Source organism: Zerene cesonia, chromosome Z (assembly GCF_012273895.1).
Source record: "Zerene cesonia ecotype Mississippi chromosome Z, Zerene_cesonia_1.1, whole genome shotgun sequence".
Lineage (NCBI taxonomy): Eukaryota > Metazoa > Arthropoda > Insecta > Lepidoptera > Pieridae > Zerene > Zerene cesonia.
Window position 1 is genome coordinate 9,680,531 of NC_052122.1, and position 27,507 is coordinate 9,708,037.

A 27,507-nucleotide genomic window follows, 5' to 3' on the forward strand; every position below is an offset into this window, starting at 1 on the left:
TAGCAAGGTTTATTGGCTGTTAAATTACATTCAGTTGCTCAGAAGTGTGCTCTTGTTTCTTAATAAATTTCTCTTTATTACGAAGAAAAATACAGATAACGAAGCAATGGAATATATTAGAAATAATTTGAAGCTAGACCGATTTTAAATCTCGTTCTGAAAATGATATCTTCTATCGAGTTATTTTTTTGTAGGTATGTTCTGGTAAAGACTTATTATAAATGGCAGAAGATTTTGTATGTCTATGATAATAATTTCATTTGATTTATTATATTTCGTTTACGTTGAAGTAAGAATTACGTCAAAGTTAGCTGGTGCAATTAATTATAATATTTAAATTTGCAATATTTATTCTTTATACATATAGTTTCTTCAAATATATATCTCACAGCACACTGTCCACCCGATCAATATTTTTAATGTTGTATTATTTTTAGGGTTAATTAATCAACTATAATTCTATATTATTATTGTTTTAAATTAATTGTACCATAATAACAATTTAATTCCAAGAATACAAAAGAGGGATTAATTAAGTACAAAATAAATTGAAATGAAAATATTCATTATTCAATTATACGAAAATATAGCAACATCCCACTCAGTAACGTGTATGAACCCTAATTACGGATCAAGGTATAACTAACTACCTATAAATTTAACTCGGGACAGAACAATGCGATGATGTAAAGCGTAACTAACTTCAGTGTAAATAGATCTTAACTATCACCTATTCTTATGTGGGCGGATTATAATTAGCCTTTATGAACGGTTTTATGACATCCGATGTTACGAGAACAGCTGGTTGCTACGTCATAATTCAATATATGACGGTATCTGACGTTGAGTGTTCACACTGGTCTTTCGGTTTAATTAACGTGATTATGGTTTTATCCAAACGTTATATCTAATATTAGGGGTTATTATAACGCATAATACTTTGGATATAACACAACACATGTCTATGATATTATGAAATACGATATGAAATTATACGATACGAATACGACTATGAAATTATTATAAGAGAGAAATTAACCGCCTTTATATTTGAGGCTCTGTGCTGCGTTATTCTTTATTATTTTAAATAATTCATTTTTAAAATATCAATAGATTGAAGCATAAATAATAAGAAATACTATTAAACGCCTATTAAATACTTCTATATTAAAATTTTTGTATCGTGTAAAATCTAAATTTTGTAATGGCAGTTCATTCAGTAGTGTTCATTATATTTAAAATTTCGAGCATATAGACTTAACATTTAAAGATGATAGAATACTATTAGAATCAAACTATGTTTTGAAATATCAGTCCAATGGCTATCATTATTTACTACAAAAAGCATTATTTATGGAGTCGTTGACAAAAAAACAGTAAAAAGTATCGTCCGAGTTTTTAAGTTCTAGGTCAAATCAAAGTTCATGGATCGTGGAAACAATATTAAGACAGTTAAACTTCTTCACTTTGAACTGCCATTTTCGAAACTTCAGGTATTCAGGTAAAATAAAAAAAAATAATGTAACTTGTTGACGATTGTCTATTTATTAACTAAATATTATGCAAGTATTTACATCATTGTATGTGTGATGTATTGTTTTTTTTCTATTTATATTTTTAGTTTTTAACTTTTGCTAAGATGTAAACTTTATATTTGATTATAAGTAGGATGAGACATGAATATTTATAATTAACTACGCTTGCTTTAAATTCTCAATTCAATTTAATCCAAAAATCAATGTAAAGATTTGATAAAGCGGTAAAGACTATAGAGTCGAGAGTAGACAAAGGATTTATTGATCTCGAGGTTATTTGTAAGATTTTATGAAAAAAACACGTTAGTTAGCTGAATCTCAAAGCAGTCTAATTATCCATTTATTCCGAAGTGTATAAAGTATATACACTAATAATAACATGTTAAACTTTTCATGCTCTCTTAATAAATATTTAAGATAGTCATTAAGTATTCACTGAGAATAAACAAGAGCACACGAGAGCCGCGATCAAAGCTTATGTAAATTGACGTCATAATATTTACATTCCAACTTGGAAGTTCTTTTTTGTGTCAAACACTGTCATACATTCAGTATTTTATAAGCATATTAGTAGGTTAACATGATTTAAATTCAACAAAGTCCTCAATACCTATACTTCACGTATTATATTCTATTCACTATGAAATTGTCGAATTTTCTATTTGTTTTTATTCTGTTTATAAATCAGTTGAAAACCCGTCAAATATGTACGAAACTTCATGATGCGTTTATTTCCTAGTATCTGGCTATAATCTTGATACTAAATTATACACCAATTCTTCGGGATACTGATGGATTGATCGATTGATTGGTGATGATCTATCCAGGTAAACTTTTTGACACAAAATGTAATTACTCGTATATGTATGTAATTACAGTCAATAATTTTGAGGATCACTTAGTAATTTAATTTAAATGAAAATGAATACATAATCTACAATCCAATCTGTTCATTGAAAGCATAAATTCAACATTCCTAATAACGTTATACTAAATTATCAATGTTTAAAAATATACTACAAAAGAAGGTAAACTAATCGCATATTTAATCGATTTAAAGAACCTTAAATAGTTGCTAATTACTACAGTCCTTGCTTCATGACAATAACTTACCATTAAGCTCAGCCATGTGATTTTAACGCCATGTCACGGTCAATAGACGACTGTCAAAGTGGATTGGATCCAACCACGATTTAAACAGATTAGCTAACGAACGATTCGATTTGATGGCTTTCACTCAAACGCTAGAACCCTACCTAATCTGGTATTGATTCCTTCGGACGCACACTTTCAATTCCTTCAATCAAGAACCCTGAAGGTATCGTTTTCTTAACAATCTCTAGTACTTTTTCCCTTAGCAAAAAAAAAAACGGGTAACAGTTGTGTTTTGGAGGACGTTTCGCATCAAGCGACCAGTTCGGTTGATCGCTATGTCATAAAAAATAGGTATAGTGCGTTACAAACTCACGAGTCAAAGTGTCGAGACACTAAACTCTTCACACAGCCAGAATATTATGTCCTACCGACTAAAACCCCACTGTGTTCCGTAAAGCCGCATTGATAAAGCCATGGGTACTTGTTGGATTCGTCCGCGACCCCCTCGGCGGCAGCCCTGCAGGCTAGCCACAAACTTAGAGCGGCTTATTTGCCAGCTCTAACCTCCTGTGGGCGGCGTGAGCGGAACACGTCTCGCGCCGCCTCGTCGGTCCGGACGATGGATGAAGTAGAATATTTTGTAATAATCGCGCGCTCAGAACGTCAACCAGACGCGTGGTATGATGCTGCATTGTGTTGTACTACGCGCTACAAAATGTATTTATGTATTTAGGGACACTCTTTTTAAATTTTTTTTTTTTCAACCTAGTACACACAACAACGCAACACACAAACATATTTGCCCAGTGCAATCGATTCTCATGGAGGTGAAAACTAAACTATAATAGTAAGACGATTTTAATATATCCTGAAAGAAAGTTATCCGTATTGCGTTACAGAAATATTTTCTATTACAATTTTATACTGTAAATTAAAAAAGAATTTTACGCAGTTACACTACGCGATTTTTGATTGCTATTTCGTTTTTAAATGTCTTCATATTCTTATTAGAGTATTATGTACCACTAGCTCAATTGCCCGCTTATGGCAAAAAAAAAAAAATAGAATTATCCAATGCTGTATTCCAAATTTAAACTTAAAAGACCTAACAATTGCTCCCATTTAAAGGTTTATTGGTGCATATTGTACGCTAATATGGAACGTGTCTCCCATATTTCATACTCTACGGATACCCGAAATTATTACAATACAAACGAAGTTCAGTCAATGTGAAAACCTGAACACGTATTCGATGTATTTGCGAATGTAGAAGCAAAATGCAACAAAACGTGTCCTGAAATACAATACATCCACTCTATTCTATCTATGTCATGTTCAGTGAACGAACAATTGTATACCTTCTCTTTGATTTTGAATGAATAAGTACTAATTTTATATTGAGTTCGTCAAGAAGTAATACAATTTATAAAATGTGATTAAAATCCAATCTAAAAGTCTTCAATATAGCAATATTTTAAGATAACAGGTAATTTTTTTTGTTTAAAATTGTAAGCATTTTTCCCTTAAATCGTAATGTAACCTCCCTAACATTGTGGTAAAACCGCATATCTGCAATTTATGTCAGCAATCAAATTATTATTAATTCAAAATTTCAATTCCTATAGGCAACATTTCGTTAAACCATTAGATAAACCTTATTCTTAATTTTAAAACCGAGCAGTGAGATATTTTCGGTATTAAAATTTTTAAAATTTAATAATTTACATTAGGTACATACGTTTTAAACGATAACTACTTGAACAGCAGGACTATTTCTAGTTCAATGCAAGACAAATTTCGTTTGCTCAATATCATGCGTCGTCCATTATCGAAATAAATTTAAATCTGCAACTGATGTCACTATTGTTCTGTTTACGCTCTTAGTTTTATTGAATAATTTTGTGTATCATAAGTGTTCTATTTTTAAAATAATGTAATACAACTTTTGCTATTAAATCGTGCTTCATGACACTTATCATTAGACTTCTTAGCTCCGGCATCAGAGTGCGCTGCATCGGAATCAGGCGAAGCATTCACTTCTGCAAAGAAGGAGCACGAGGAAGTTGCTGAGATTCAACGCCCAAAAACCTTGGACCTGCTGCCGCCGCCACCAAAGAAAGAAAGCAGGCGTGTACCGCCGGTAAGCCCACTAAACGTCTTTGCTAATAAGTACCTATTCAAATTTCCTTTTCTTTTTTTATGTCATAGCGGGCAACTGAACTGGTGCTTCGCCTGATGGTAAGCGTGGGGACCGCCCATGAACGTTCGCAGAGGTAAAATCCATTTTAAGGGATAAGGTATAAGAAAAGGTTTGACCACTGGAAAGAAGGTATGGACTGGGAAGAGCGAGAAAAAGGAAACAGGCCGTAGTTGTGGATTTTTACTTGAATGTAGCTTTCTACGTACGTACACCACGTTAAAACAGGGTTAAATCTAGCATAATTTATAAAAAAATAATAATAAATATACCCAGATATTTTATACACCCTAAAACAATGGTTAGTACATTTTTCCCTGTTTGTCTGTTTGCGTGAATTACGTTAATCACGTATAAACCACTGGGCTGATTTTAACAAAATTTTATGTAGTGTTAGAACAATACAAAATTTCGATAAATCACTTGAGCGAAGTCGTAACAGAAAGCTAGTTGTAAATATTTCGAAATCAGTGTTCCGAACTGGACGTCAACCTGTCCACCGTACCATTCCTTAACCATTCTGGGCTATCATAAATTTTGTAGAAACATTGCTCTTAATTTTGGCTCTTGTCAGAAGTTATTTCCCGACTAGATTGAGCTATTGTGCGATTTTGTACGCTATGTTCGATTAAATTTTTAAACCCGAACAAAGTGTGTTTCAAAATATTCCAAACATGTTATCAAAATAAAAGTTTGAACGATTGATCGGTTTCTATTCAAATACGACAGTTTTAAAACCTTTTGTTATACATACTGGATTCAAATAAAATTAAAAACAACCTCAGTTTCCAATCAGAAAATAAATAAAACCGCTTTTACCGTGCACAGTTTGTTGTTTGTTTGAAACGAACTATTTGTCTATGAATATTTTCCTCTCATTTGAAAATAAACCATTAACATAAGTTTATAATCAAAAGCTTATTGTATTAGTATTAGATTTTTACAAGCTACGAAAAGTGCGTAAAAATTTTCCGCAGTTATCGACAGTTTTTATCATAATTTCCAAGAAATAATGGAAAGACGCGAAATTCATGAAACATATATTTTATCATAAATACATTGGTTATCATATATTAATAAGGAATCTTGTTCATTAATATCATTAAACAAAATAAGATATCGCAAAAACATCTATTACTTTAGAATATAACTTGCATGAAAAAGATTAATATGCGGCACTAACATTAAACATGATAATAATCTGCCGCAAAAATAAACGAATATTAAGGAAATTTATAGGTTCTTGGAAGTAAAGAATAATAATATTCCCCTCTGAAAAATTGAGAAAGCAATCAATTAAAAAACGGTAAGGAGGAAGATCATTGAAGCCACTGAATTTACGTCATTCTGGAATATTTATAGCTATCGTAAAAATCACTTTGTCGCTCCACTGAAGGGACATTAATTATTAGGAAGGAATCCATGATATAGCATTCATTCATAAATAAAATCCTAATTCTTCACAGAACTAAACTTGTCATTCATAATTTACATCGCTGTTAATGTTATTTTTACTGTAGAAAACTCTGCTATATTAAGGGGCTTACTTGACATTTCTTTAAATTCTTATTTTATTTCTTTAAATTGAGCCCAATCTAACCAAAATAAACCGTAGTTATTACAAGAGTCAATGATAAATATACCTTTTTTTATTGAGGAAAAATACATTCTGACCTCACACGTTAAAATAAATCAATATCGTTCATGAATAATATATTCCATTAAGGCATTTGTACAATTTCCACTTAATAAAAATAGAAACAATATCAAAACCGAAAATAGAATATACTCATAATAACGCTCTCCCACATTGAATCTGAGAAGTATAATAATAAATCAAATCTATAATAATATCATTGGAAGTAAGAAGTTTGGCTCTAAGAATCTTGACGTACGTACTCTCTAGGAAGTGGAATTTGAACTAATCAACAAAAAGGCAGGGTGGGATTTCGTGAATTTTAAATATACCTCACTGAAACAAACAAACTATGATATGATAATGAACAATATTTAAAATCGAGATATCATGCTAAATACCATAATTGTTCTGGTACCTAAAAAAATATCGTTACAGTCCTAGATTCTTTCTATATGATTCTTAGCTATGTGCAGTTTTTAAACATATTTGATATACAATAAAAAATATTAACAGATTAAGCTCAAATCAAAATGTTAGCTGAAAAAATATTCAAAGTATATTAAAAAATGTCACGTTATTAAACGATAAATTTGATCAATCATACGCTTCATTCATCCAATTCAGTTAAGGATATCTCAATGTCTGAAATGCTTCAGTTTTTTTTTTATTTCGAATTAATAATAAGTATCGAAACACTGCAACTCTGTTGAAGCACATCATTTGTTACCAATCTGTTTCGATCAATTACGCGTTTAAAATTAAATTGACAAGGGTGATAAAAACCAGTGCTTGATAATTGATAAGTTGTTTATAAACAACTTCCAAATACTTCCTTCAATTTGGATGATGTACTTTGATGTTTTATTAAAATAAATAGAATAGAGTGAAATCAGTACATCTGAACACAAATATTGTATAATTCAAATAACATGGCATTAGAAAATTATGAATGAAATTTCACTTTTAAATTTAACGCGAAATAATTTAACTGCTACCTCCTTTTTATGATGGTCTTAATGAATATAGTGATCGTTCAAAGTCGATTAACAAGATTTTACATTTCGATTATATTTGTTTAGTTTGTACTTAATAATAATGTGAAGTAAATCGTCGTGACGAAACCGGCATTTTCAAGAATCAAAAGTTCAACGACATGTCTGCCTACCCGCATTTGGTCAGCGTGGATTATAAGCGGCCTGAACAATTATAGGAGGTCTGTGTCCCAGCAGTGGGAACGTATAAGGGATGCTTTATATCATCACCATCAGATGATGATAATAATGAATTATTTTTATTCAATTAAATTTATCTGGAAGATAGCTCTATCTTCTAATTCTAATATGCTCATATTGTGGTACAACCCATTACCGGTCCGACCTTAATAAAAGAGACGCTACATCGGTTGAAAAAATATTTCGCACAATTCCGCCAAATTATGCTAAAATTTTACGAACCCTTTCAGAAACTATTTTACATTTGAAAAGACACTGGATGCAAATAACTAGCATTCGACGGTCTGTCATTATGCAAAGACCAAAGTTTCAGCTTACACAAAGAATTTATAGGGACCGATCTACTTTGCGATGCAAATAGTGTAGGTGTATCAGGTAAATAAATAACACCGAAATTTGAAGTATGAATACATCCGATAGAAACTCAATATTCTTAGTTTGTAAAAGTACCCTTTTAGAAATGGGACGATAATATGATTTCTAGATAATGTTTTTCTTAGAACGATCGTTATTTTGATAGTTTTCGCCACGTTACAGGATTACAATTATACCGTTTAGTCTATTAGTAATCAGCTTATTTGAATACATGTAGGAGAATGGAAGTTGGCTTTAAAAATTGTTATGTTCTATTAAAAAATTTATTTCTATAATCGGAAAAAATGGAATTTCTAATTTAAACGCTTTAATATGTGACAAAGTAGCTGCACACCTCTACAACAAACTTATTCATTTAAGTTTAGATGATGAAAATAGTTTCTATGCAACACAGGCATCTATGTATAAAGTATCAGTCGCTAGAAATTATACAGTGGCATTCAATGGAAGCTTTAAGTACAGTTCTACTAGCTGTTGGAATAACTAAAGCAATATATCAAGAAAATAATAACAATATTAGAACTCCAAGTGGAAAGTATAAAAAATATCAACACCATATTAACAGATTTAAGTATTAATAGGAGATTCTTACTATCTGAATTTCTAAATCAGCCCATACTTAAAAAATATCATAATGTATTTATGTAATATTCACTATGTTTAAACTTATTGTAACTGAAAATTATATATTAGTTGTATGTAATTTTTTTGCAGTTATTGTGTCCGTGATTAACCTACTTTATTTTTCGTTTTTTCTATTCTTCGAAAGTACATTAACATTATCTTCCATTTAATGCGTATGGCTGCAGCCGATATTGAGATATTCGACTCCTTGTACCCGATCTCACTAGGTCACAATACAGGAACGTGTAGCAGCTTTGTCAAGCTCTGTCTCCTTGCGGATGTTACATTGAGAAATTGCTCGTAGTTATCGGGTGTAGATATCATAGATGACTATTAATTGTAAAGCTGTTTTGTCATTGAAGTACATCCTATATAACTTGCCAAAGACATTATGAAAACAACCTCTCATTTCAACGGAGTGCTCGCAAAATAAACCTTACGCTGCTATGCTTTTAATTTAAATTAAATTTCGATTAGGCCACGTAAGACGTTCTATATTTCACCGAGATGAGGTCGCGATGATTTTTGATGTTTCTGTTTTAGCAGTTTCAATGGTTGAAGCCTTTGCAAAAACTATTCGAAGGGTCATTTACCTGATGAATGGCGAAATCCACGGTTTGTGGTAAACGGAATCTTGTCAATGTTAATCAACGGCAGTGGTCGGATCGAATCGGTGTCGGGCTAACCTTGGCCATTAAAGGTAATCTTAATATATGTAGGCAGGTTGGTTTGTCTTTTGTGGACGAAGGGTTGATTGATATGCAAGTTCAGATTGTTATTGTTAACACATACAATATGCATACCTAAAAATGTTATGCTTTTTGATGATTAACAAATTGTCACACAGGTACCTGCATCATTCGCGAAAAAATGTAACAATGTTTAGTACGCTTTAGAAAAACATTAAATGTGCGTAATTTCATGTTTTCGAAATAAAAGTTCTCAATCAAATTTCTGTTTATACCATATACGAGTATAAACGCCTTCATAGAATTTATACATAATATAAGGCCGCCTTTATATCTCTTACATTTATAATATTTATGTAACTATCGCTTGCATTTACAGGTGAATTAAACTGACAGTACAATAACAATGCTTACGTAATTTTTGTAAATTTTACATTAAATCAATAATTTAAGTGCTCATGTTAAAGCGGCAGTTGCATATTATATAATTTTATCCAATAAAAGTCGACAGAAAATTATACTGAAAGCAAAATGCTAGCCAAAACACATTGAAGTTTCATGGAGACCTTTCCTTGCAGCAAGAAAGAAAGGGCATTAAAATCCCGCCAATTTCACACACAAATTTCATTAGAGGCACTGCTGCTATTCTTTTTCTTTAATTTCGCCACTTCTTCGCTAAATTGACTTCTTTCGAATTATGCAACTTTCCAGTGATTTACTCTAGAAAGGTATTATAGTTCAGATTGTAGTAAATATGTTTTTAGACGGTGTTTACATTCCTTACTAGCTTTCCGTCTTACATATTTCATGACTTGTTTAATTTAGCAAATACCTCTTAAGAAACCACTAATTCCTTTTTTCAAAACATATTCAATGACACCAGTATTTTTAAATTTTTTTTTTATCCCCCAGGTAACTTTTATATGTTCATATATTATCTAACCTATAAATTGAACATAGTATTGTTTTTACACCATGTAAAATTTGTCATAATCTGCCCATTGGTTTGTACGTGATTGACGCGCATACAAACAGACAATTAGCCCATAAGAAACATTTTATTAACCGTTGCTTTGGGTCTATAAAACATCAATATTGCATAGCAATTGTACTTTTTTAATATAAGTTAGTGGAAAGTGTATATACATTATTGTAGTCCCACAGCGTGGGACGTGCTTCAGAAGCGATAATTAAAGTTTCGACATAGTTCGATGTGCAGGATTTATTTCGTTTTTGTTTAGTGGACATTGTTTTGGCGAACTCTTAACTTCCCCAAACTATCAATTTAGTTCGATAAGCTGCGAGTTGCTTGCGTAAACGGTCTCGAACAAGATTGGACTTATAATTTTCCAATTTTCGAAACTAGTAAAATATTACACCAAGCTACTATCGCGGGTGTTTACACGTGAAAATTTGTATATTAGGTGGCTTACGTAACCAAAACTTCCGCAAAAGCGACATGTCTTTAATGTGTAAGGGACGTTATTTCTTCTGTAAAAAAACTATGATTTTCTACTTTTACTTGATACTATTTAGCAACCACTCAAACAATCAAATGACAGACATTGCAACTACACTTAGTGCTGTATCAATTATTTTATTTCAATATACAATAATATTATAAAATTTCTTATATAATCGGTAACCTAGTTTGAATTTGAACGCCTGCAACGGTACCCAATATCCAATTTTTTTTTTAAATTGCTGGTTTTAAATACACATAATATAAACACAAATTTCATTAAAAAATATTGTGTGTGTAATTTTGATAAATTTATTAATAATATTACTAGAAAAAACATTATTTTTGCTAAATATTCTTTAATAATGGCTAAATGATCTGTCTAAACTATCAAGACATTTTAAGTAAAAATAAAATTGCACACGTGATCATTTTAAGTTAATTTCATTCACAAAATGATAGATTTATTTTTTCATCTCCGATTCCCTGGGGAGCGAAGTATTACTTCAGATTGTAAAATAGAGTCGAATTTACAAAACACAAAAATAATGAACGCCATGGTTGAGAAGCTTATATATAATTGGTTGTTTCATAATTTACATTTTAACAATTCATATGCAAATTCATAACTGTTATTAACCGACTTCCAAAAACGAAAATTAGGAGGTTCTATGTTCTTCGGTATTTTTTTTTTATATGTTAGACCACATTTTCGGCAATTGTGTGGAAAATAAGAAATTTTTATTTAGTTCCCATTATCATCAAGATAGGATCTGATGATGGAAACTCAGGGAAATCGGAGGAGGAATAACACTAATTCACAGTGAATTTATCTCTTAGAAGTGAATTTTGACTCAATTCTCGGTGTCCGATTAGGCTAAAGTTGCATTTGTATAAATCTTTAGGTAAATATAATAATCTAAGTACTTAACTTAAAAAGGCGATAAATTATTTTCATTTTCCCTATACATTAAAGTACTCGGTAGCTCTTTTATTAAATTATTGGCCTGTAACAATATACATTACATGGTATTATCCCTCCGTAACAAAAAGTAAACAATAATTTCTCTGATAAAATTTGACTGACTCAATTATAACTTAGTTAACGATCTTTTGAGTTTCTTGTTAAGGTTTTCTTATATTTGTTCCAAGTTTATTGTAGCTAATTGTATGTTTTTTCTGTTCTTTATTGTAACAAATACATACTTAGCCATAGTTGTAGGGCCTAACGTAAAACGTTAACGTAGTTGGATAAATTTGCAATATAATTTGAACAATATTTCATGGTCTGTATTTTAAAAATAAAAAAATGACAGAAATTTCAATGTTTCCGTTGATCTTACATTCACAGCCAACAGCGCCAAGCGTCAATCTGCCCGACCTGCCAGAATGCATTACCAAAGTCGAGATATCTCCGGTGCCAGAGGGCGACGCGGCCACTCCCCTCAGCGCCCAGCACCAACTCCAGCTCCTGAAGGAGAGACTGGAGCAACAGGCGCAGCACACCCGAGCAGCTGTCGCGCAACTCATGCTACTGCGTGATCAGCTAGCTGCAGAGCAGGCGGCGCGCTGTGAAGCCCAGGTATCCTCATCAACACACACTTTTGCTCACTGCAGAAGATGTTGTTATGATTTCCTCTAACGATCCGATCGGTGACGATGATGTATATCTATATTCAGTATAAAAATCAATCGCTGTGTTTGGGTCAGTTGAAGATGGCTAGACCGGACATGTTTGTGGAAGTTAAGGAAGGGTTTAAACGGTAAGAGACAATAATCATAAGTAACGGAAAATGTAATATGTTTGTTTACATCGGAAGTCCACCAGCCAGATGACCATATACAAAACCATGTAAAACAAAAATCTTTTTCGTTTTCAGCGATTGTTAAATCTAGATAAGATTGAAATAACCTTAATCAAATGAGTCAAGGTCGGGGATAATCTTCAGCAATGTGACAATACTCTCTCGTCAAATAATGTCAATGAAGCTTCTTGTTATTTATTTGAATTCATCAAAAACGTTGATTTTTTCTGCATATTTTTCTCCAAATGTTTTCGCAATTTTGTTATTTTGTTTTCCTCATTTCTAAATAAGCGATAAGGTCCTTTTCACAACTTGGTTTTTTTTATAATTCATTTTGTTTTTAATTGTGTAATTGTGGTACAGTAAAGTGCTGGCTTGCACGTATATTTTAGGTATCACCTACCCATGTATGTGCAGTTTGTTGTTGTTGTGTTTTAAAGGCACTATCCAAATAAAAGACCTGTTAAAAAATAACATCTTTATCTTTACTCGTTGATATTTAACCTGACATATATCCAACACATACATTAAAAATTATGTTTTCAAATTTTAAAGGCTCGCACCCACCAGCTTCTGGTCCACAACAAGGAACTATTGGAGCACATTGCTGCCCTAGTTTCACATTTACAGGAGAGGGAGAAGGGGTCCACTCGAACAATCAACGCGCAGCAACTCACTCTTCTTCCACAGGTATTTATTTTCTATGTCTTCGTTAGTAAATAAAATGAAAGTAGTCGTAAAATACAATGTTCTACTCATAAGGGAAATAAATACTGTTTCTTAACATATGTCTTGATTTTCTGACATAGAATTTGTTTAGAAATATAATGGATATTGAATTGATTGGAGCGCTTAAGATATGAGATCGTTTTGTTGGTACTGGGTACAGTAGATTAACGCGTGAGGGAACGAAACGGAAAAACGAAGGATCCTGGGTTTCTAGTCATCCTACTTGTCCGTAAGGAAAATCGATCAGTGAAGCAGTAAATATAAAGTGTTAATTGTATTATGTATCCTTACGACAACTTTCATGAATGAATCGATATAATAAGTGAATTTATTAAAATTACATACACTATATTAAAAAAAAATGGCCGCTTATGGTCACTGAGAAAGTTTTCAATATAAAATTCAGAGACGTAAAAAAATAACTTAATGTGTGTAGGTACTACATCGTATCATGATGGTGGACCTTAGAAGGAGCCAAAGCCTGAGCAGACATATGAACGAATATACTTTATTGCCTCTACTATGTACCTATTGTACTTTAACCATTTAATGTATGTCTGGTCAGACAATAAACATAATTTCATCTTATTCATTTGCATGTATGTGTCTTTTTGTAATTTCGTTGTTTTTCTTTTGTTTTTATATGTAATCCAACACATATAAATAGGGTTGTATTAATAATAACTATAAAACAACATCCTTGGGAACGTGAAAAAAAGAAAAAAAAAACATAAATATTATTGTGGAGTATTGCAAAAAGTTACTTAAAAAGGTTTCAGCAAAAACCATTTTTAACTGCCAGTTAAAAGGCATTTGCTCTATACCTATACAATTAAAACGACGTAATGCGTATTTCATAATGCTGTTTTAAATGGTGTAACATATTTTATGTATATTAAGTATGTATGTATACTTTCAAGTAATGTGTCGAACACGCTTCGACAGGTATTGGTAAAAATATAGGGCTAGTTCGCACTGGGGAAATACCACATCCCCACAGAATACTGACGTGAAATAGTAGCATGTAAAAGCTACTTACTGTGTTTCGTACATCCGAACGCCCCTTCTTTTTCTTCACCTTACCTTATCCACCCATTTTTTTTTACCGTCAATGCTTTCCTTATCCCTTACCTGTTAAAACAGGCAACACATTCGCAAATGCTCATGGGCGGTGACGATCGCTAACCATTAGACGAGGAACCAGCTCAGTTACACGGTATATCAAAAAAAATAATTAATAATCTTTTACTATAAAAACAACATTTTAATTTAATTTTTTGCTGTAAATTATGTTTCCAATGAATCAGAATGCATTTTTCTGCATTTAAAGCAACATAAACGTATTGGCTTATTTAAAAAAAAATGCTTTTTGTGTGCAAATGTTTTCATTTTGTGTCTGTTTTATTTTTCTACATTAACCCTATCATTATTATTTTTTAATCCGTTTGTTGTTTGCTGTATATGTTATTTTAATTTAAACTAATTTTTAATCATATCATTTTGTTTAATTTTCATTATTATTTTATGTAAAACCTGAGCAAAGCAATTGTTTTTGTTTGAAAGTAAAATTACTTCCTTTCCCTTAATTAAATTTTGTGACAAAGACGCTTGCTTTAGCTTTAGTTTAGTTGTGAATAGTTTAGTTGTTCTAGAACACATTAGTACTTCTAATTATAGTCACGTATTCAATTTTGAAATAAACCTAACTTTTCCAACTAAACAAAACATTGTAACTTGATATGTTATATCAAGACAGTTGGTATAATGAAAAAAGGGTTTAATTCAATATGAATTCATTTCTAATACAATGTATACGCAAATCCTGTAAATGTTTCCAAATCTCTAGGCGAAGACTGCTGGAGCCAACGATACTTCAAAATCTGAGGCAATGTGCAATGGAAATTCATCAATGAACGATGATGCACTCATCAACTTCATTGCTCAGAACACTAAAAAGAACCAGAATTTGGATAATAATAACATTCATCTATCGCCATACTGCTTGACTCCAACTTCGCCTGAGAAACGAAACGGCCCCAGCTCGGCTCCAAACTTTGGATCGATGTCCAACGACCAAATACAGAGCTACTTGATCTCCAAATTCCAAGATATGGCTTGCAACGACACAGACGCTAAATTCAACAATAATCAGCAGTTCTATCAAAACTGCAATGCGTTCCCGAACATCCCACCGTTGACCAATCATCTCAGCAACTCTGATATTTCGAGCTTGCTCAACCACCAGCTGTATAACTCCAAGTCATCTGATGAAATAGGAGCCTTGGCCCAGGCCATGAGCATTGGGCACTCGCAGAATTCGCTTTACAGTACCAGCCAGCCATCTACTTCTAAAGATTCTTCTCCCGATGGATTGAGCTCGGACGATGGCGCGGCTTTCATTATGCCTCTGTCTCACAATGGGACCTTGACTGCAACTGGTGAAGATGGTCGCGTGCGGCTGATTGTACCCGTGAGCCCTTCTGAAAGTACTTCTGACGTCGCTGACGCACAGGCGAGTGCTAATGAACCGTTCGGGGCTACTCTTAACGTTCCAGGCGCTGATCAGCTCGCTCCAGGTGCTCCGATAACTCGCTCTACCAGCGAAAAGGTACCAAACCGGAGCGAAATGATGACAGCTCTGCGCTCGCAGTGGACAAGGCACACAACCAAGTAAATACACGCTGCGTAATTTGAGTCCAGTTACCTTTTTAGCAAATAGTTTTTTTATGGTTTATTGATTAGACATTGTTATTATTTATGAAGATTGTGTTGAATCTATTAATATTGTTTAGTATGTTATGTAACGTTATTGAATTTTGTTAACTGTGCCAAAACTATGCCAAAATGTTTTAAATATTTTATTTCTAATAGGTACATTTATTTACATATCAGATATTTTTTAAGCCCTGCGGCAACGTATTTAATAACATATCTTTGCCATATCCCTATGCAAATTTTCTTACTTTTCTTAAAAAAAAACTTTTAATCAAACTAAATGTTAGTGGAATTGTGTTTATTCTAGTCATAGATGTAAAGTTAACAATTCTTATATATATAATACAGTTATGTATTATTATTTTTAATATATATATATATATTCTTTAAATTATCACAATATTGTTGTAATCGATGTTGCGTAGTTACCTAATAATACGAATATTCGTACACATGTATTATGAGATACCAATAAAAATAAATTTGATTATAACTTCTAATTTTCATGTTATAAAATACTTCAAATTCTTCAATCATATAAAATAATCTAATGATATATTAATTATTATTGCTGTCTATTTTAGAGGCTAAGTGAAGTTTCATAGAAACTAATTATTATACTATACATGTTATTGGGAAATCTATGACTTAAATTATCCAATTTTATGAGCTCCTAAATCTATCTTTATAGAGGACGTATAATCTTCTTTAATGTTTGTATAACAAATATTATAATGTTTAATATGATTCAGTATATTTATACCCCTACGCATAGTAGATAGATACGTAGTTAGGAATTGTATTTATGCATATATAATATATTTACAAAAATGGTAATATTTGTGCCAATTATTATGTATACTTTTATTATATTATAATATTTATACAACTGTTATTTATACTTGATTAAAAAAGCATATTTATTATATCTATATATCCAAAAACTTTGTCTGTTTCTCTATCATTATATCTGATAGGAATAATATTAAATTGATGTTTAAAGTACTTAGATCAATGTTATATTTAATCAGTAGATGAAGTATTGGCAACGTCATAATAACATTAATGATAGATATATGCACATTGTTAATTTCGTCTCAATTTTATTTTCTTAGTTCTTCGATAAAATCGTTTTTATTTTTGTAACTAACAAAATTCTTGTTTTATATAACTACTCCCTAATATCTACTTTTAATAGAAAATTATTTCCATATTATATTTTGTCTTTTTATATGAAACCTCTGTTATACTATTTGGAACTTTATTACATTGTCATGATATACTAAATAAGATTTCATTCAATAGATTGTAATCGTGTTACAGTAATCGTTACAAATAACCATTCTACGGTAGTAAGTAATTCAAATACTATTTAATAATGTACTGTGTCAAATATAAAAATGTAACACTTTCATAAATATTCAGATTTTAGTGACAGTTCGTAATGAACCTTCTAGCTCAAAATCTAACTTTTTCAACAGAAACCAAACTTCCTTTTACTGATCGACATGAATGTCAGGGCATTTTCAATAAAATTTTTCTCCAATACTCACCCCGCAATGAAAGATAGAAAGATAGAACGTAAGACAGTTCTTAATTCAGTCCCGCTGAACAGATATAATCTGTCTTAAAGGATTCTCGTATCTAGACATCTCATGACAGATTCAGCACCGACATTTCCCCTGAGCGCGATAAGAGCAAAAATGTTTTCAGCAGCCCACTTGCTTATTTGCATATCTGTGATTACAACAAGAAAGATAACTTGTTGTTGTACAATCACATATATTTTTGGGGAATAGTAAACCTATTCTTTCCAACAAAAAATACACACACACACACATAGAAAGCTGAATAATTGCAATCAAAAAGCAAAGCAATAGTAACTAGGTAATGAGTTTCTGAAATGCTGGCACCTTTAGCAACAGGTTGCTCAAACAACGCATGAATAGTAAAAAGAGCAATATACAAAATGTAGTTACGGCAAAGGCGATTACGTTTCTATATATATAGCTATTCCCTCGTCTTTACGAACCCGTAACAATACGATTGGCTTTCGACGGGATGAAATCTTACTCGCCGAGCTGCATTAAATGCTGCCCAGATTCTCTTCGGTGAAGATTAACTTCAAATAGCTATCTATAAATCCGCTGTATTACCTATTTATAACGTATCGTTAAATAGGTATAAAGATCGGTAAATCACTTGACGTAAATAAGGACAAATATTCAAAGAAAGTATTACACTTTTATAATGACACCTTACTATATAGTAATCATGTAATCTTATAGCTGTCACATTAATAATGGTACTTTATGTAATCCTAGTAATAGTCGTAAATGGATCTCTTTCAACTTATATTACTCTGTAACAAACCTTGTTAAATACTGCGCCATGACTTTAAGACCTGATTACTTCGATTTGTGAAACAGCATTAGCATAACAGCATGCTTTCTTTGAAAATCTCATGGTGTTAGTATTAAACATGGTCTGAATTTCATGTGTTATTAATATAGTTACAACTTATATGTTATACATGTGGTAGAAATAAAGGCAGACATGAAATGGATATTAAGGATTAAATAAAATATTAGATACATGAGTTAAGAGTGTTATTTTCCCAATTATAAATGAAAGTAGTTTCTCCTTATATATATCACAGAATAAAATTACAAACCACAAAAATGCAAAGATAATTTCTTAAATTTAATGTATGTTAATCTTTTCCAACAAAAAACACCGACGTACCTAGGTGGTACCTATAGTGGTGATAAGGTGGTAATAGACTGTCCTTTAGACTCGATTTTGATTAAACAGATAGATTTGATTATTATTATCAGAGATCAATGACAACACAAAAAATTCACGAGTTTATCTTATAACCCTGATTAAGATCGCCAAGATACAATCATTTCCCTATGTATATTTTGTAGAAGACCAAATCATAAAATTTAGTTGATTCTATCACTATATTGCATTCAAACGAAAAACCTCTTGGTATGAGAGTAAAGACAATTACATCCAATATTTAAAAATAATAATATATAAAAATAAAATATTTCTGAATAGATATTATACAGTTGACCCAGGACTATATTATTCAATATTTACAATACTCTCTGCCTATTAAATCTACGTTCATTTAAACTATAGCCGTAAATAACAAATGAAAAATAATGTTTTGTTTTATTACCTGAATACCTATCTAATTATTCGATTATCAACAATAAATTCCATATAACCCAAATCCCTATATTTCAATCTATCAAAAATTTTATAAATCAAAATTCTAAATAAAATTTCCATCTAAATTCACGGAATATACTTGAGATGGCGCAATTGATTCCTTATTTAATCAACATCTATAGATCTTGCATTATAAATAGCACCATAACCCTATTCCTATTGACGTTTCTAATACAACTTCTGTTGGATATCTTTGGCGCGGATATATAGCTATACTAATATTGATACAGAAGTAGGGCAGTGAAGGTTCTATACGTGGGATGCATTGACGTAAGCTAGGTTGAATTGAAAATATGACTCAATAACTGCGTAATAATTTAAACTTTCTCGTAGGGTATGTGATGATGCTTAAGGAGTATAGTACAAACATTAAATATTCATATTAATAGTAACTGATATGGTTTTTATTAAATCAAATCAAATTATTAATATAAAGATGTAACGACTTCATGAACGTTCGTTCTTTAGTATCTATTAATGATAAATGATAACGCTTACAATTGCCAAATTGCATCAAAATTCTGTCATCATTTCAAAAAAGAAGTCCCAATTCAAAAGTGACACTAGTTTTCTAAATCTGTTCCAACAAAACCAAGTCTAGATATATAGTACAATAAATATAGTACAAAATTCCATCGCTTAAATATATAAATAATCTAATACACGAAGATTCGAAAGCTCCATAATGCGATAAAGACAAGCAAACGCAGCATTATTATTATCGTAGACTGGTACGTGACTGCACCAAGTGTTGGTGATTCAATTTTAATATCATAAAATCCCTGGAACAGTGTAAGTATTTGCAATGTAAACTGCAGCCTCTCGAAGGTTATCGACAGCTCTTAACGGCTCGGACCAGGATTGCATCGAATGAATTCTCTGAGCTGGCGTCTAATCCAGTTAAATTAACCACGAATTACATTATTCTAAGAGCGCTTTTAGCATATTTCGAGTTATGTAAAGATTCTTCAGATGCTCAACTATAATTACATGAGATTCCAAATTAGTAAAGCTTATAGATTAATATTTTGATTAAAAAAATATAGGTAATTCCGGTCAAGAGTATTAAGTTACATTACTAAAGAATATGTATAGAATATATTGCTTTTGAGAGTTCAATCCGGTGCATATCATCATAACATGCACCTAAAAATAGCCCAACATTTTTTGTATAACTCACGGAAAGACTTCTGCTGTTAACAACAACTGGATCCGGATAAGTCGATTTTCTTCTACTTAAAATTATAATGATTGTTATTAACCATGGTTAACCAATTTATTTCAGTTATCACCAACCGCTAAGATAGACCGGTGGTTCTCCCTTCTGCCAACCACAGCTACTCTATCCCGTCCAGAAAGCGGTTTTGTATCAGGAGTAGAGGACACAGACACGGCGCTGGCTGAAGCCAGGAACCTTCTCCTGCAGCTCGGCGTAAAAAAGAAACGTCGGCTTTTGCCGCGGTTTACCAGAAGAAAGATCTTAGTCAATAAACACACTATGCTTTAATTGTTCTGTCATAGCTTATGATTCAATTGTAATGTAAATTAGTTGACATGGTGGATAGTATAAGTTTCATAGGCTGTACAATAATTGTGTTTCTGCAGTAACTATGACAACGTACAAATATGAGCTATGTCCAGTTAATTTTTTGATTAAATGTTGAAATTATCCTAAATCGGTACACGCACGATATTCGAAATTACAAAAACTTACAGAAATAAGCACTTATTGTTGTTAAAGAATAAACTGCTTCGAAACAAAAGTGAAACCACCTTCAAGAACTGAAAAATAAATTCGAGTTGATTTCGGTGCTTCTTACTAAATGTTCTTATTAAATTAAAAGGGTAAAATATGAAGGCAATATGAGAAAGAGACAATACGAGATTGAGAACCTCTTATTCTGATTTAAAACAGAAATCGATTTTTTTTTTTACTAAAATGGATAAAAGAATTTGTAGGAATTATTTATACCATACTTGTAGCAGAGTATCGTTTATGCGCCACGGTTAAGATAAAAACTCTTGATTATTTGCTATGGATTTCATCATCAGCGTTTCCCGAAGGAAATTCCCAATTGAATCATGAATAACCAACAGAAACAGTACTAATTCCAGGAGAAACAGTCTATTTGGGAGTTTCTCGCAATTGAATCTGGATACCGTCATCTGATTCTGACCTGGTGTTATTACGAGCATCTGTGAAGATAGCGTTAAACACAAAATAATTTTATAAAGCGGGTCAGATGCCTTCAAGTAAAACTTAGTAACAAAGAAAAGTAAAACTTGAAGACGAATTAACGTTTCTTTTTTTTATAAAAGGCAAATTAATTTATACCGATTTTTTTTTTTGTTTATACTACAGGGAATGATCTCGTAAGATTGCATAGGCATGGCATAAACAAATCTGCGTACACTAATCATAATAATTTAATGTTGACCAGAATTCAAACAATGATTTTTTTCGTCATATAAAAATAACCATAAAAATCAGTTCACTCAGTAAAAAGCTGTGAGGCAACAGACACAAAAACATGCAGTCAAACCTCCTTTTTTGAAGTCGACTGTAAATTAAATCATCGTAAAGTCGAACCAATTTAGTGTTGCTGCATTTAGCCTTTGAAATTGAGATCAACATTTTATTTAGCAAAATATCCGATCCGGCGATGCCAGTCAAAGTGTCAATAATGATAGCGCTCGCAGCAATGTTGAACTTTGTTTTACTTCAGCTACGTTTCCCATTTAACCGTGACTTGAAAGATTAAAACAGCATTCGCTCGGGATAGAAATACATTTTCAAGGACATTTTACTTCCGATATTACAGACCATAGACTTTCGAGGGAAACAGATAAATTCTAAGCTTGTCAGTTTCGTGCCTACAAGCGCAGAGCCCATATGACCACAATAATATGGGTATATATATAAATACTCTAATTTGTAATTATTATTGGCCATTACGTTGTTTAAAAAGATCCTAAGTAATTACGTTTCGCATTAAATCCAATTTAAATATATTATTAAAGTTCGGCATTTTACAATATTCCATATCATACCTAAAAGAATATAGATCTCTGTAAATATTACGTTTTAGAAGAACACATCCAATGAAATTACCCTTATCAGTATGAGGTAATCTATTTAAAAACAATATTATACAACATATACTTCAATACCGTCCTATTCATATTATTAAATCTGTTAGATTAAAGACCCTTGTCAATAATTTGTTCTATCCGGCGCTCCTCTGTCAAGATTTTCATGTAAATAATATGATTTTTTGATACTAAATGTTGCTTAAGCTCGTATGCAAAGCGAAGTAAATTTAATTAAAAACATCTGGTAATGTCAATACAATGACTCTTTTTATTATATATATATATTTATTATACTCCTTTTAATAAAATTATCAATAATGTCGAATATCGTGCATCTTTATTAGTAGTGCAATTTTAATCATCTCAGTAGAATAAGTTAGCTTTATATTAACAAAGTATTATTTCCGTTACTAGTAAGTTAGTATTTTATAGGAAATTTTCTTGGCCATATATATTTTTACTTCGATAGATTATAATCTACCGAAATATATGCAGTAAATTATAAGTAATAAGCCGAAAAATCTAATGAAATAACGTGAAGTTATGGCTCTAATGAAAACGTTCATGCGATCCAGAAAACCACTAGAAGAGTTCGCTAAGTATGTGGTCAGAAAGTTTATCAAAAAACTGTCTCATTCTGAGATTATTTTTTACGCTTTCATTGTTTAGCTTGACTATACTACTTCGACTTGTATTTCTTCTATTCCTAATCTGTAACAATTCCGTCCGTTTTAATTTATATTAGTCTGAAATGTGAACAAATATTTAAGTAAACCTTTAAACTTTAGTAAGTAGGATATATTTTTTTTCAATAATCTTTTGTTAAGCCTTCTCAATTAAAATCTTATTATATTGTTGGTTTATATAAGCGATCTCTTGTGTGCTAATAGTATAATATGTAATGTGTAGTAATAATTATTTGTTCAAACTGTAAGTTATTCTATAGACTAAATTAATACTTATAAAAAAATTATTCACTGGGAATATGACATTTAATAAGACATTGGTGACATTTAATATGACATTTCATAAGACATGGTTCATTTACGAAATATAGTTATTTTTTCTAATAATTATGAATATTATAAAATTTTATCCGTTGTGGAACTCCTTACTATCTTTATTCTTACTTTTTAGCATTTCTTTGAATTTCTTTATCATTGCAATGGAGCAATTTAATTGATTATTAGTATGATTTTTGAGCCTGACGATAGTTCGGACGCTAAAGAGTGTTGTACACTACCTTTTATCACGGTGAAACATCTCATTTCTATGGGAATTTGTACTTTGACTTGAGAGGCGAAGCTGTGGACGGAAAGGTATCTGTTTCACATTATGTGAACAATTAAATATTCCTAGTACTTGTATTTTAAGTCGTTGGCATACAGCAACCAAATATACAATAATAGTGCTGGATTCCTCGTTATTTAAGATTTAATTGTATAATTTTATCTCTTAATTATTTTTATTTATTATTGTAAGTGTTATTATTAACGATTAAGTTGGTAATACAAATTTGGATTGTAAGTTGTGTACTGTAGCGTCTTTCGTTTCGTACTGACTAAGATTGATATATATTGAAGGTTATATATCTTTAAATTAGTAGTAATCATTTATTATCATAGATACATGATGCCCATGTAACGGTAATAAGTTTTTAAACTGAACATGTTACGAATTAGGAAGAACAGCATTTTAAGACCCTATGACCAAAAATCTGGATTCAATGTCAATAGTTAGTTAAAAACATTCATATCATGCTTATCATACGCTTGATTAATAGTGGCAGGGCGCTTTGATAGTCTGGAATGTCAACATATAAATTAATCATATTTGTTCATAGCCTAGTTTAGTGTGATTAAAATAGTATACAGTTACTTTCAAAGAATTTATTAATTAAATTATTTCATACAGTATGTTAAAACAAGCTACTGCCAATCAATTGAATAATTATGTTAATTGTCAAAGCAAATTCACCCTTGCAAAACTGAAAATATTTATTTTATTCACAGTACGCATTCTAATGTAATTTTATAGCTTCTAATCAATCGTCGTCTATTTTGACTTTTATAAAAAAAGTATTAAATTAACCCTATAACTTTAAAAAGGGTGTGGAAAAACTATATTTTCTCGCCTGAAAATGTGGTGAGAAAAATGGTAAAAGTTTATTCATGATTGGTGTGAGAACATCATTCGCCTCACCTCGATATTTTCACGTTATAGTTAGGCAGTGACGTGTAAATGTGATTTATCTCGTGGCTTATATAATGCAGAAACTCAGCGACGTAATAAAGTAAAAATCACAGTGATTTGAAACGTGATTTATTTTATTGCGTTAGTGACAAATGTAGTGATATTTATTGGGACGATTCTTATTTTTTAGTTATTATGTTTGAAAATAGGATATTTTCTATATCCCTTTAAATGTGTCTTTAAAATTTTCCGTTTCTGTTATCGCTATATACCTATGCTTCATAATTATCAATAGAATTTCTGATGAATCTCTCTGGCATTACACGCGACGTTAATAGAGTAGATGAAATGTGCATTAGCTCGTCTAGACAGCTATTTTCTGCTTTAAACCGAAAATTGGGATGACCTAAAAATTTTGGCTTCGAGCTAGGTCAGAATATGAACCCTCTAAGATAATTCTAAGACTACAAACTTTATTGTGAGAATCCTAATTGGCTGATGATTAAGTTCTAGACCTAGATTATGAAGAGTACGACATTAGTTAAGACAATTATAGTGCCATAATTTTCATCTCTTCTGGTGCTTTTTAGTTGATCAATATTAAATTATCAAGGCATAATCATTCCTATATTTAAAATAGACATGTATGTAAAATTATGGGCAAAATCTTTTACATTAACTCCGAGAAGCCGGGTAAATCAATTATATTATTATAATTATATCTATAGTCGAAACAGAGGGAAAGTTTTCTTCTGCCCCTTGCATGTTTTTGTTTATAGCTAATATTATATATACGAATAAAGCAAACAGCATGAGCCTTATTCGAATACTTAAACGTAAAGAAAATGCGACTAAGAAGCAATTTGGCTTTTCGGGCATTGTTTATCATTGCCTGCACAATAATTTGTAATTTTTTGATTTTTTGACATTGATTTAAGTATGTAAAGTATTATATTAGAGCTGTGGTTATCGTCACAAAGTAACCGTTAAAAATGGATTTCTGTTATTCCATATTGCATTTTGTTAGCTATAAGTAACTGATTAAGGTATTGATAATAATTTGTGAGTGCTCGAAATGACTGATAACTTTTATTGATATTGTGTTCGTAAAGTTTTTAAGCTAAATAAAGTTAGTACAACAAGACCTGGATTGTTTTATTATTTATTTTTTATAATTCATCCGTCTGGCTTAGTATAGCAACATTTCATCAGATTTGTTTTTTCCTTTAGGTACTTTTTAAACTGATAAATACACTTCTGAAATATTCGAGTAAATATTAAACTCATATAGTAATATTGACAAGTCAATATAAATATAAAAGTCATATAATACATATTCAGCTACAGAGTTTGTTTGTTACGCGCTAATCCATTTTAAAATTATTTCCGTTGCATGTGTGTGTGATCACCCATATTTGAGTGTGAGTATAGAGGACGCTTTGCCACGGAATGGACCCGCATAGAACGCAACATGAAATATGCTACTGTGTTTCGTTCGGTGAGTTGGGAAGTCGGAGACCCGTATCCCCTTCCTTTTCTCCCGTCGTCGATTCTTTCCTTATCCTGTACCCGTTAAAAACGTGCAACTCATTTGCAGCAGCCATAGCTCTGCAAATATTATTGGTTCATGGTGATCGTAAACATCATCCATGCCACCAGCTTAGTTGCTCGCTATTACATAAGAAAATAATGTGAATTATTAATCTGTTGTTTCTTCTTTGCAAGTGTGATTATAGTATATAGTGTAACGGCTGTATCAATATATATAGTATTGGAGAAATCAATAAGTCAGATGCAGGAGTAAAGAACTAATGTATATTAAGTACCTACATATTCATAACAACAAAGCCTGCTTTGTTTTCACGAAAACTCTGTTCAGCATAATTATTAATTACTGCTAACTTGGAGAATGTGACACACAACTGAAATGAATGCTATACTGGTTATATGCTACCGCACGTCTATTATGGCACTTGACAGTTGCATGAGTTGTATACGAATATATTATACGACAAATTCCGGGTTACGTCGTGAACATTTAATTAGTGGCTATTTCGATCAATGCTGTTCAGTTTGACATTGAAGTTTTGTTACATTGTGTGGTAATGAAATAGTTTTACCATTTACGTAGGTACAACTCTTTAATCGAAAAAAGGAAGAAGATATTATCAATTGAACTTTTTTTCTTTTAACATCAGGACTTATGATAAATGAACTGATATTTATGATTATTATTTTTATTTTAATGATGGTGCCTCCTGTGTGTTCCCAAACATATTGGACAACTTCTTACAAGGTGGTTAAAGCAGAATAAGGTCATTTAGTTTTTATAAAAAAAATTTGTCGAGGATGTGTATGACATTCGTTTCAAGATTTTCGGTATCCAATACAGGCGAATTTTAATGGAAACCATTAAATATTTTTAAATATATAAAAACTCAATTAATACGTTATTCAACGTAAGTATTTACACATAGGTTAATTTCTTTTTATTTAATTTATGTGGAATTGGTGGGTCACCTGATGGTAAGCGCTACCACTGGCCTTGAATGGCCCAATTCGAAGCGAAGCTTGCTCCCACATTACATATATATACGATATGATTACGACCTCTTTCATTTTGCTCAATATTTTATGTGTTGAAATATACGTGTAAAACTCGATGACCGGCAAATACAGTTCTATTATAAAAAAATAGATGGTAACCACACATATGTACTCGCATGTACAGTGAACATCATTACAATTTGTAAACCTGTTATTTTCCTAAACAATGTATGTCATTATGTCAGTCTCAACGACTGCGATAGACATAACGCACTGAACGACGTAGACAGGCACCAAGAATGGAACGTTGAAGAAATAACTTGTTTAGATTTGA

The 27,507-nt window shown here is 31.5% G+C and overlaps 1 protein-coding gene across 4 annotated transcripts in view; it reads left to right on the forward strand.

Moving 5' to 3' along the window:
• LOC119835513 (carboxyl-terminal PDZ ligand of neuronal nitric oxide synthase protein) overlaps window positions 1-25,771 on the forward strand; it is a 140,351-nt gene extending 114,580 nt beyond the window's left edge. The window contains exons 7-10 of one of the 4 annotated variants that reach the window (XM_038360395.1): window positions 4,613-4,770; window positions 12,200-12,430; window positions 13,209-13,343; window positions 20,626-25,771. In XM_038360395.1, coding sequence (XP_038216323.1) covers window positions 4,613-4,770; window positions 12,200-12,430; window positions 13,209-13,343; window positions 20,626-20,847 — 746 coding nt within the window. In that variant the 3' untranslated portion in view covers window positions 20,848-25,771. Of the gene's footprint in view, window positions 1-4,612; window positions 4,771-12,199; window positions 12,431-13,208; window positions 13,344-15,228; window positions 16,276-20,625 lie in introns of those variants that run through there. The other 3 variants (XM_038360394.1, XM_038360392.1, XM_038360393.1) reach the window with 3 other exon arrangements.
• Window positions 25,772-27,507: the final 1,736 nt, after the last annotated feature.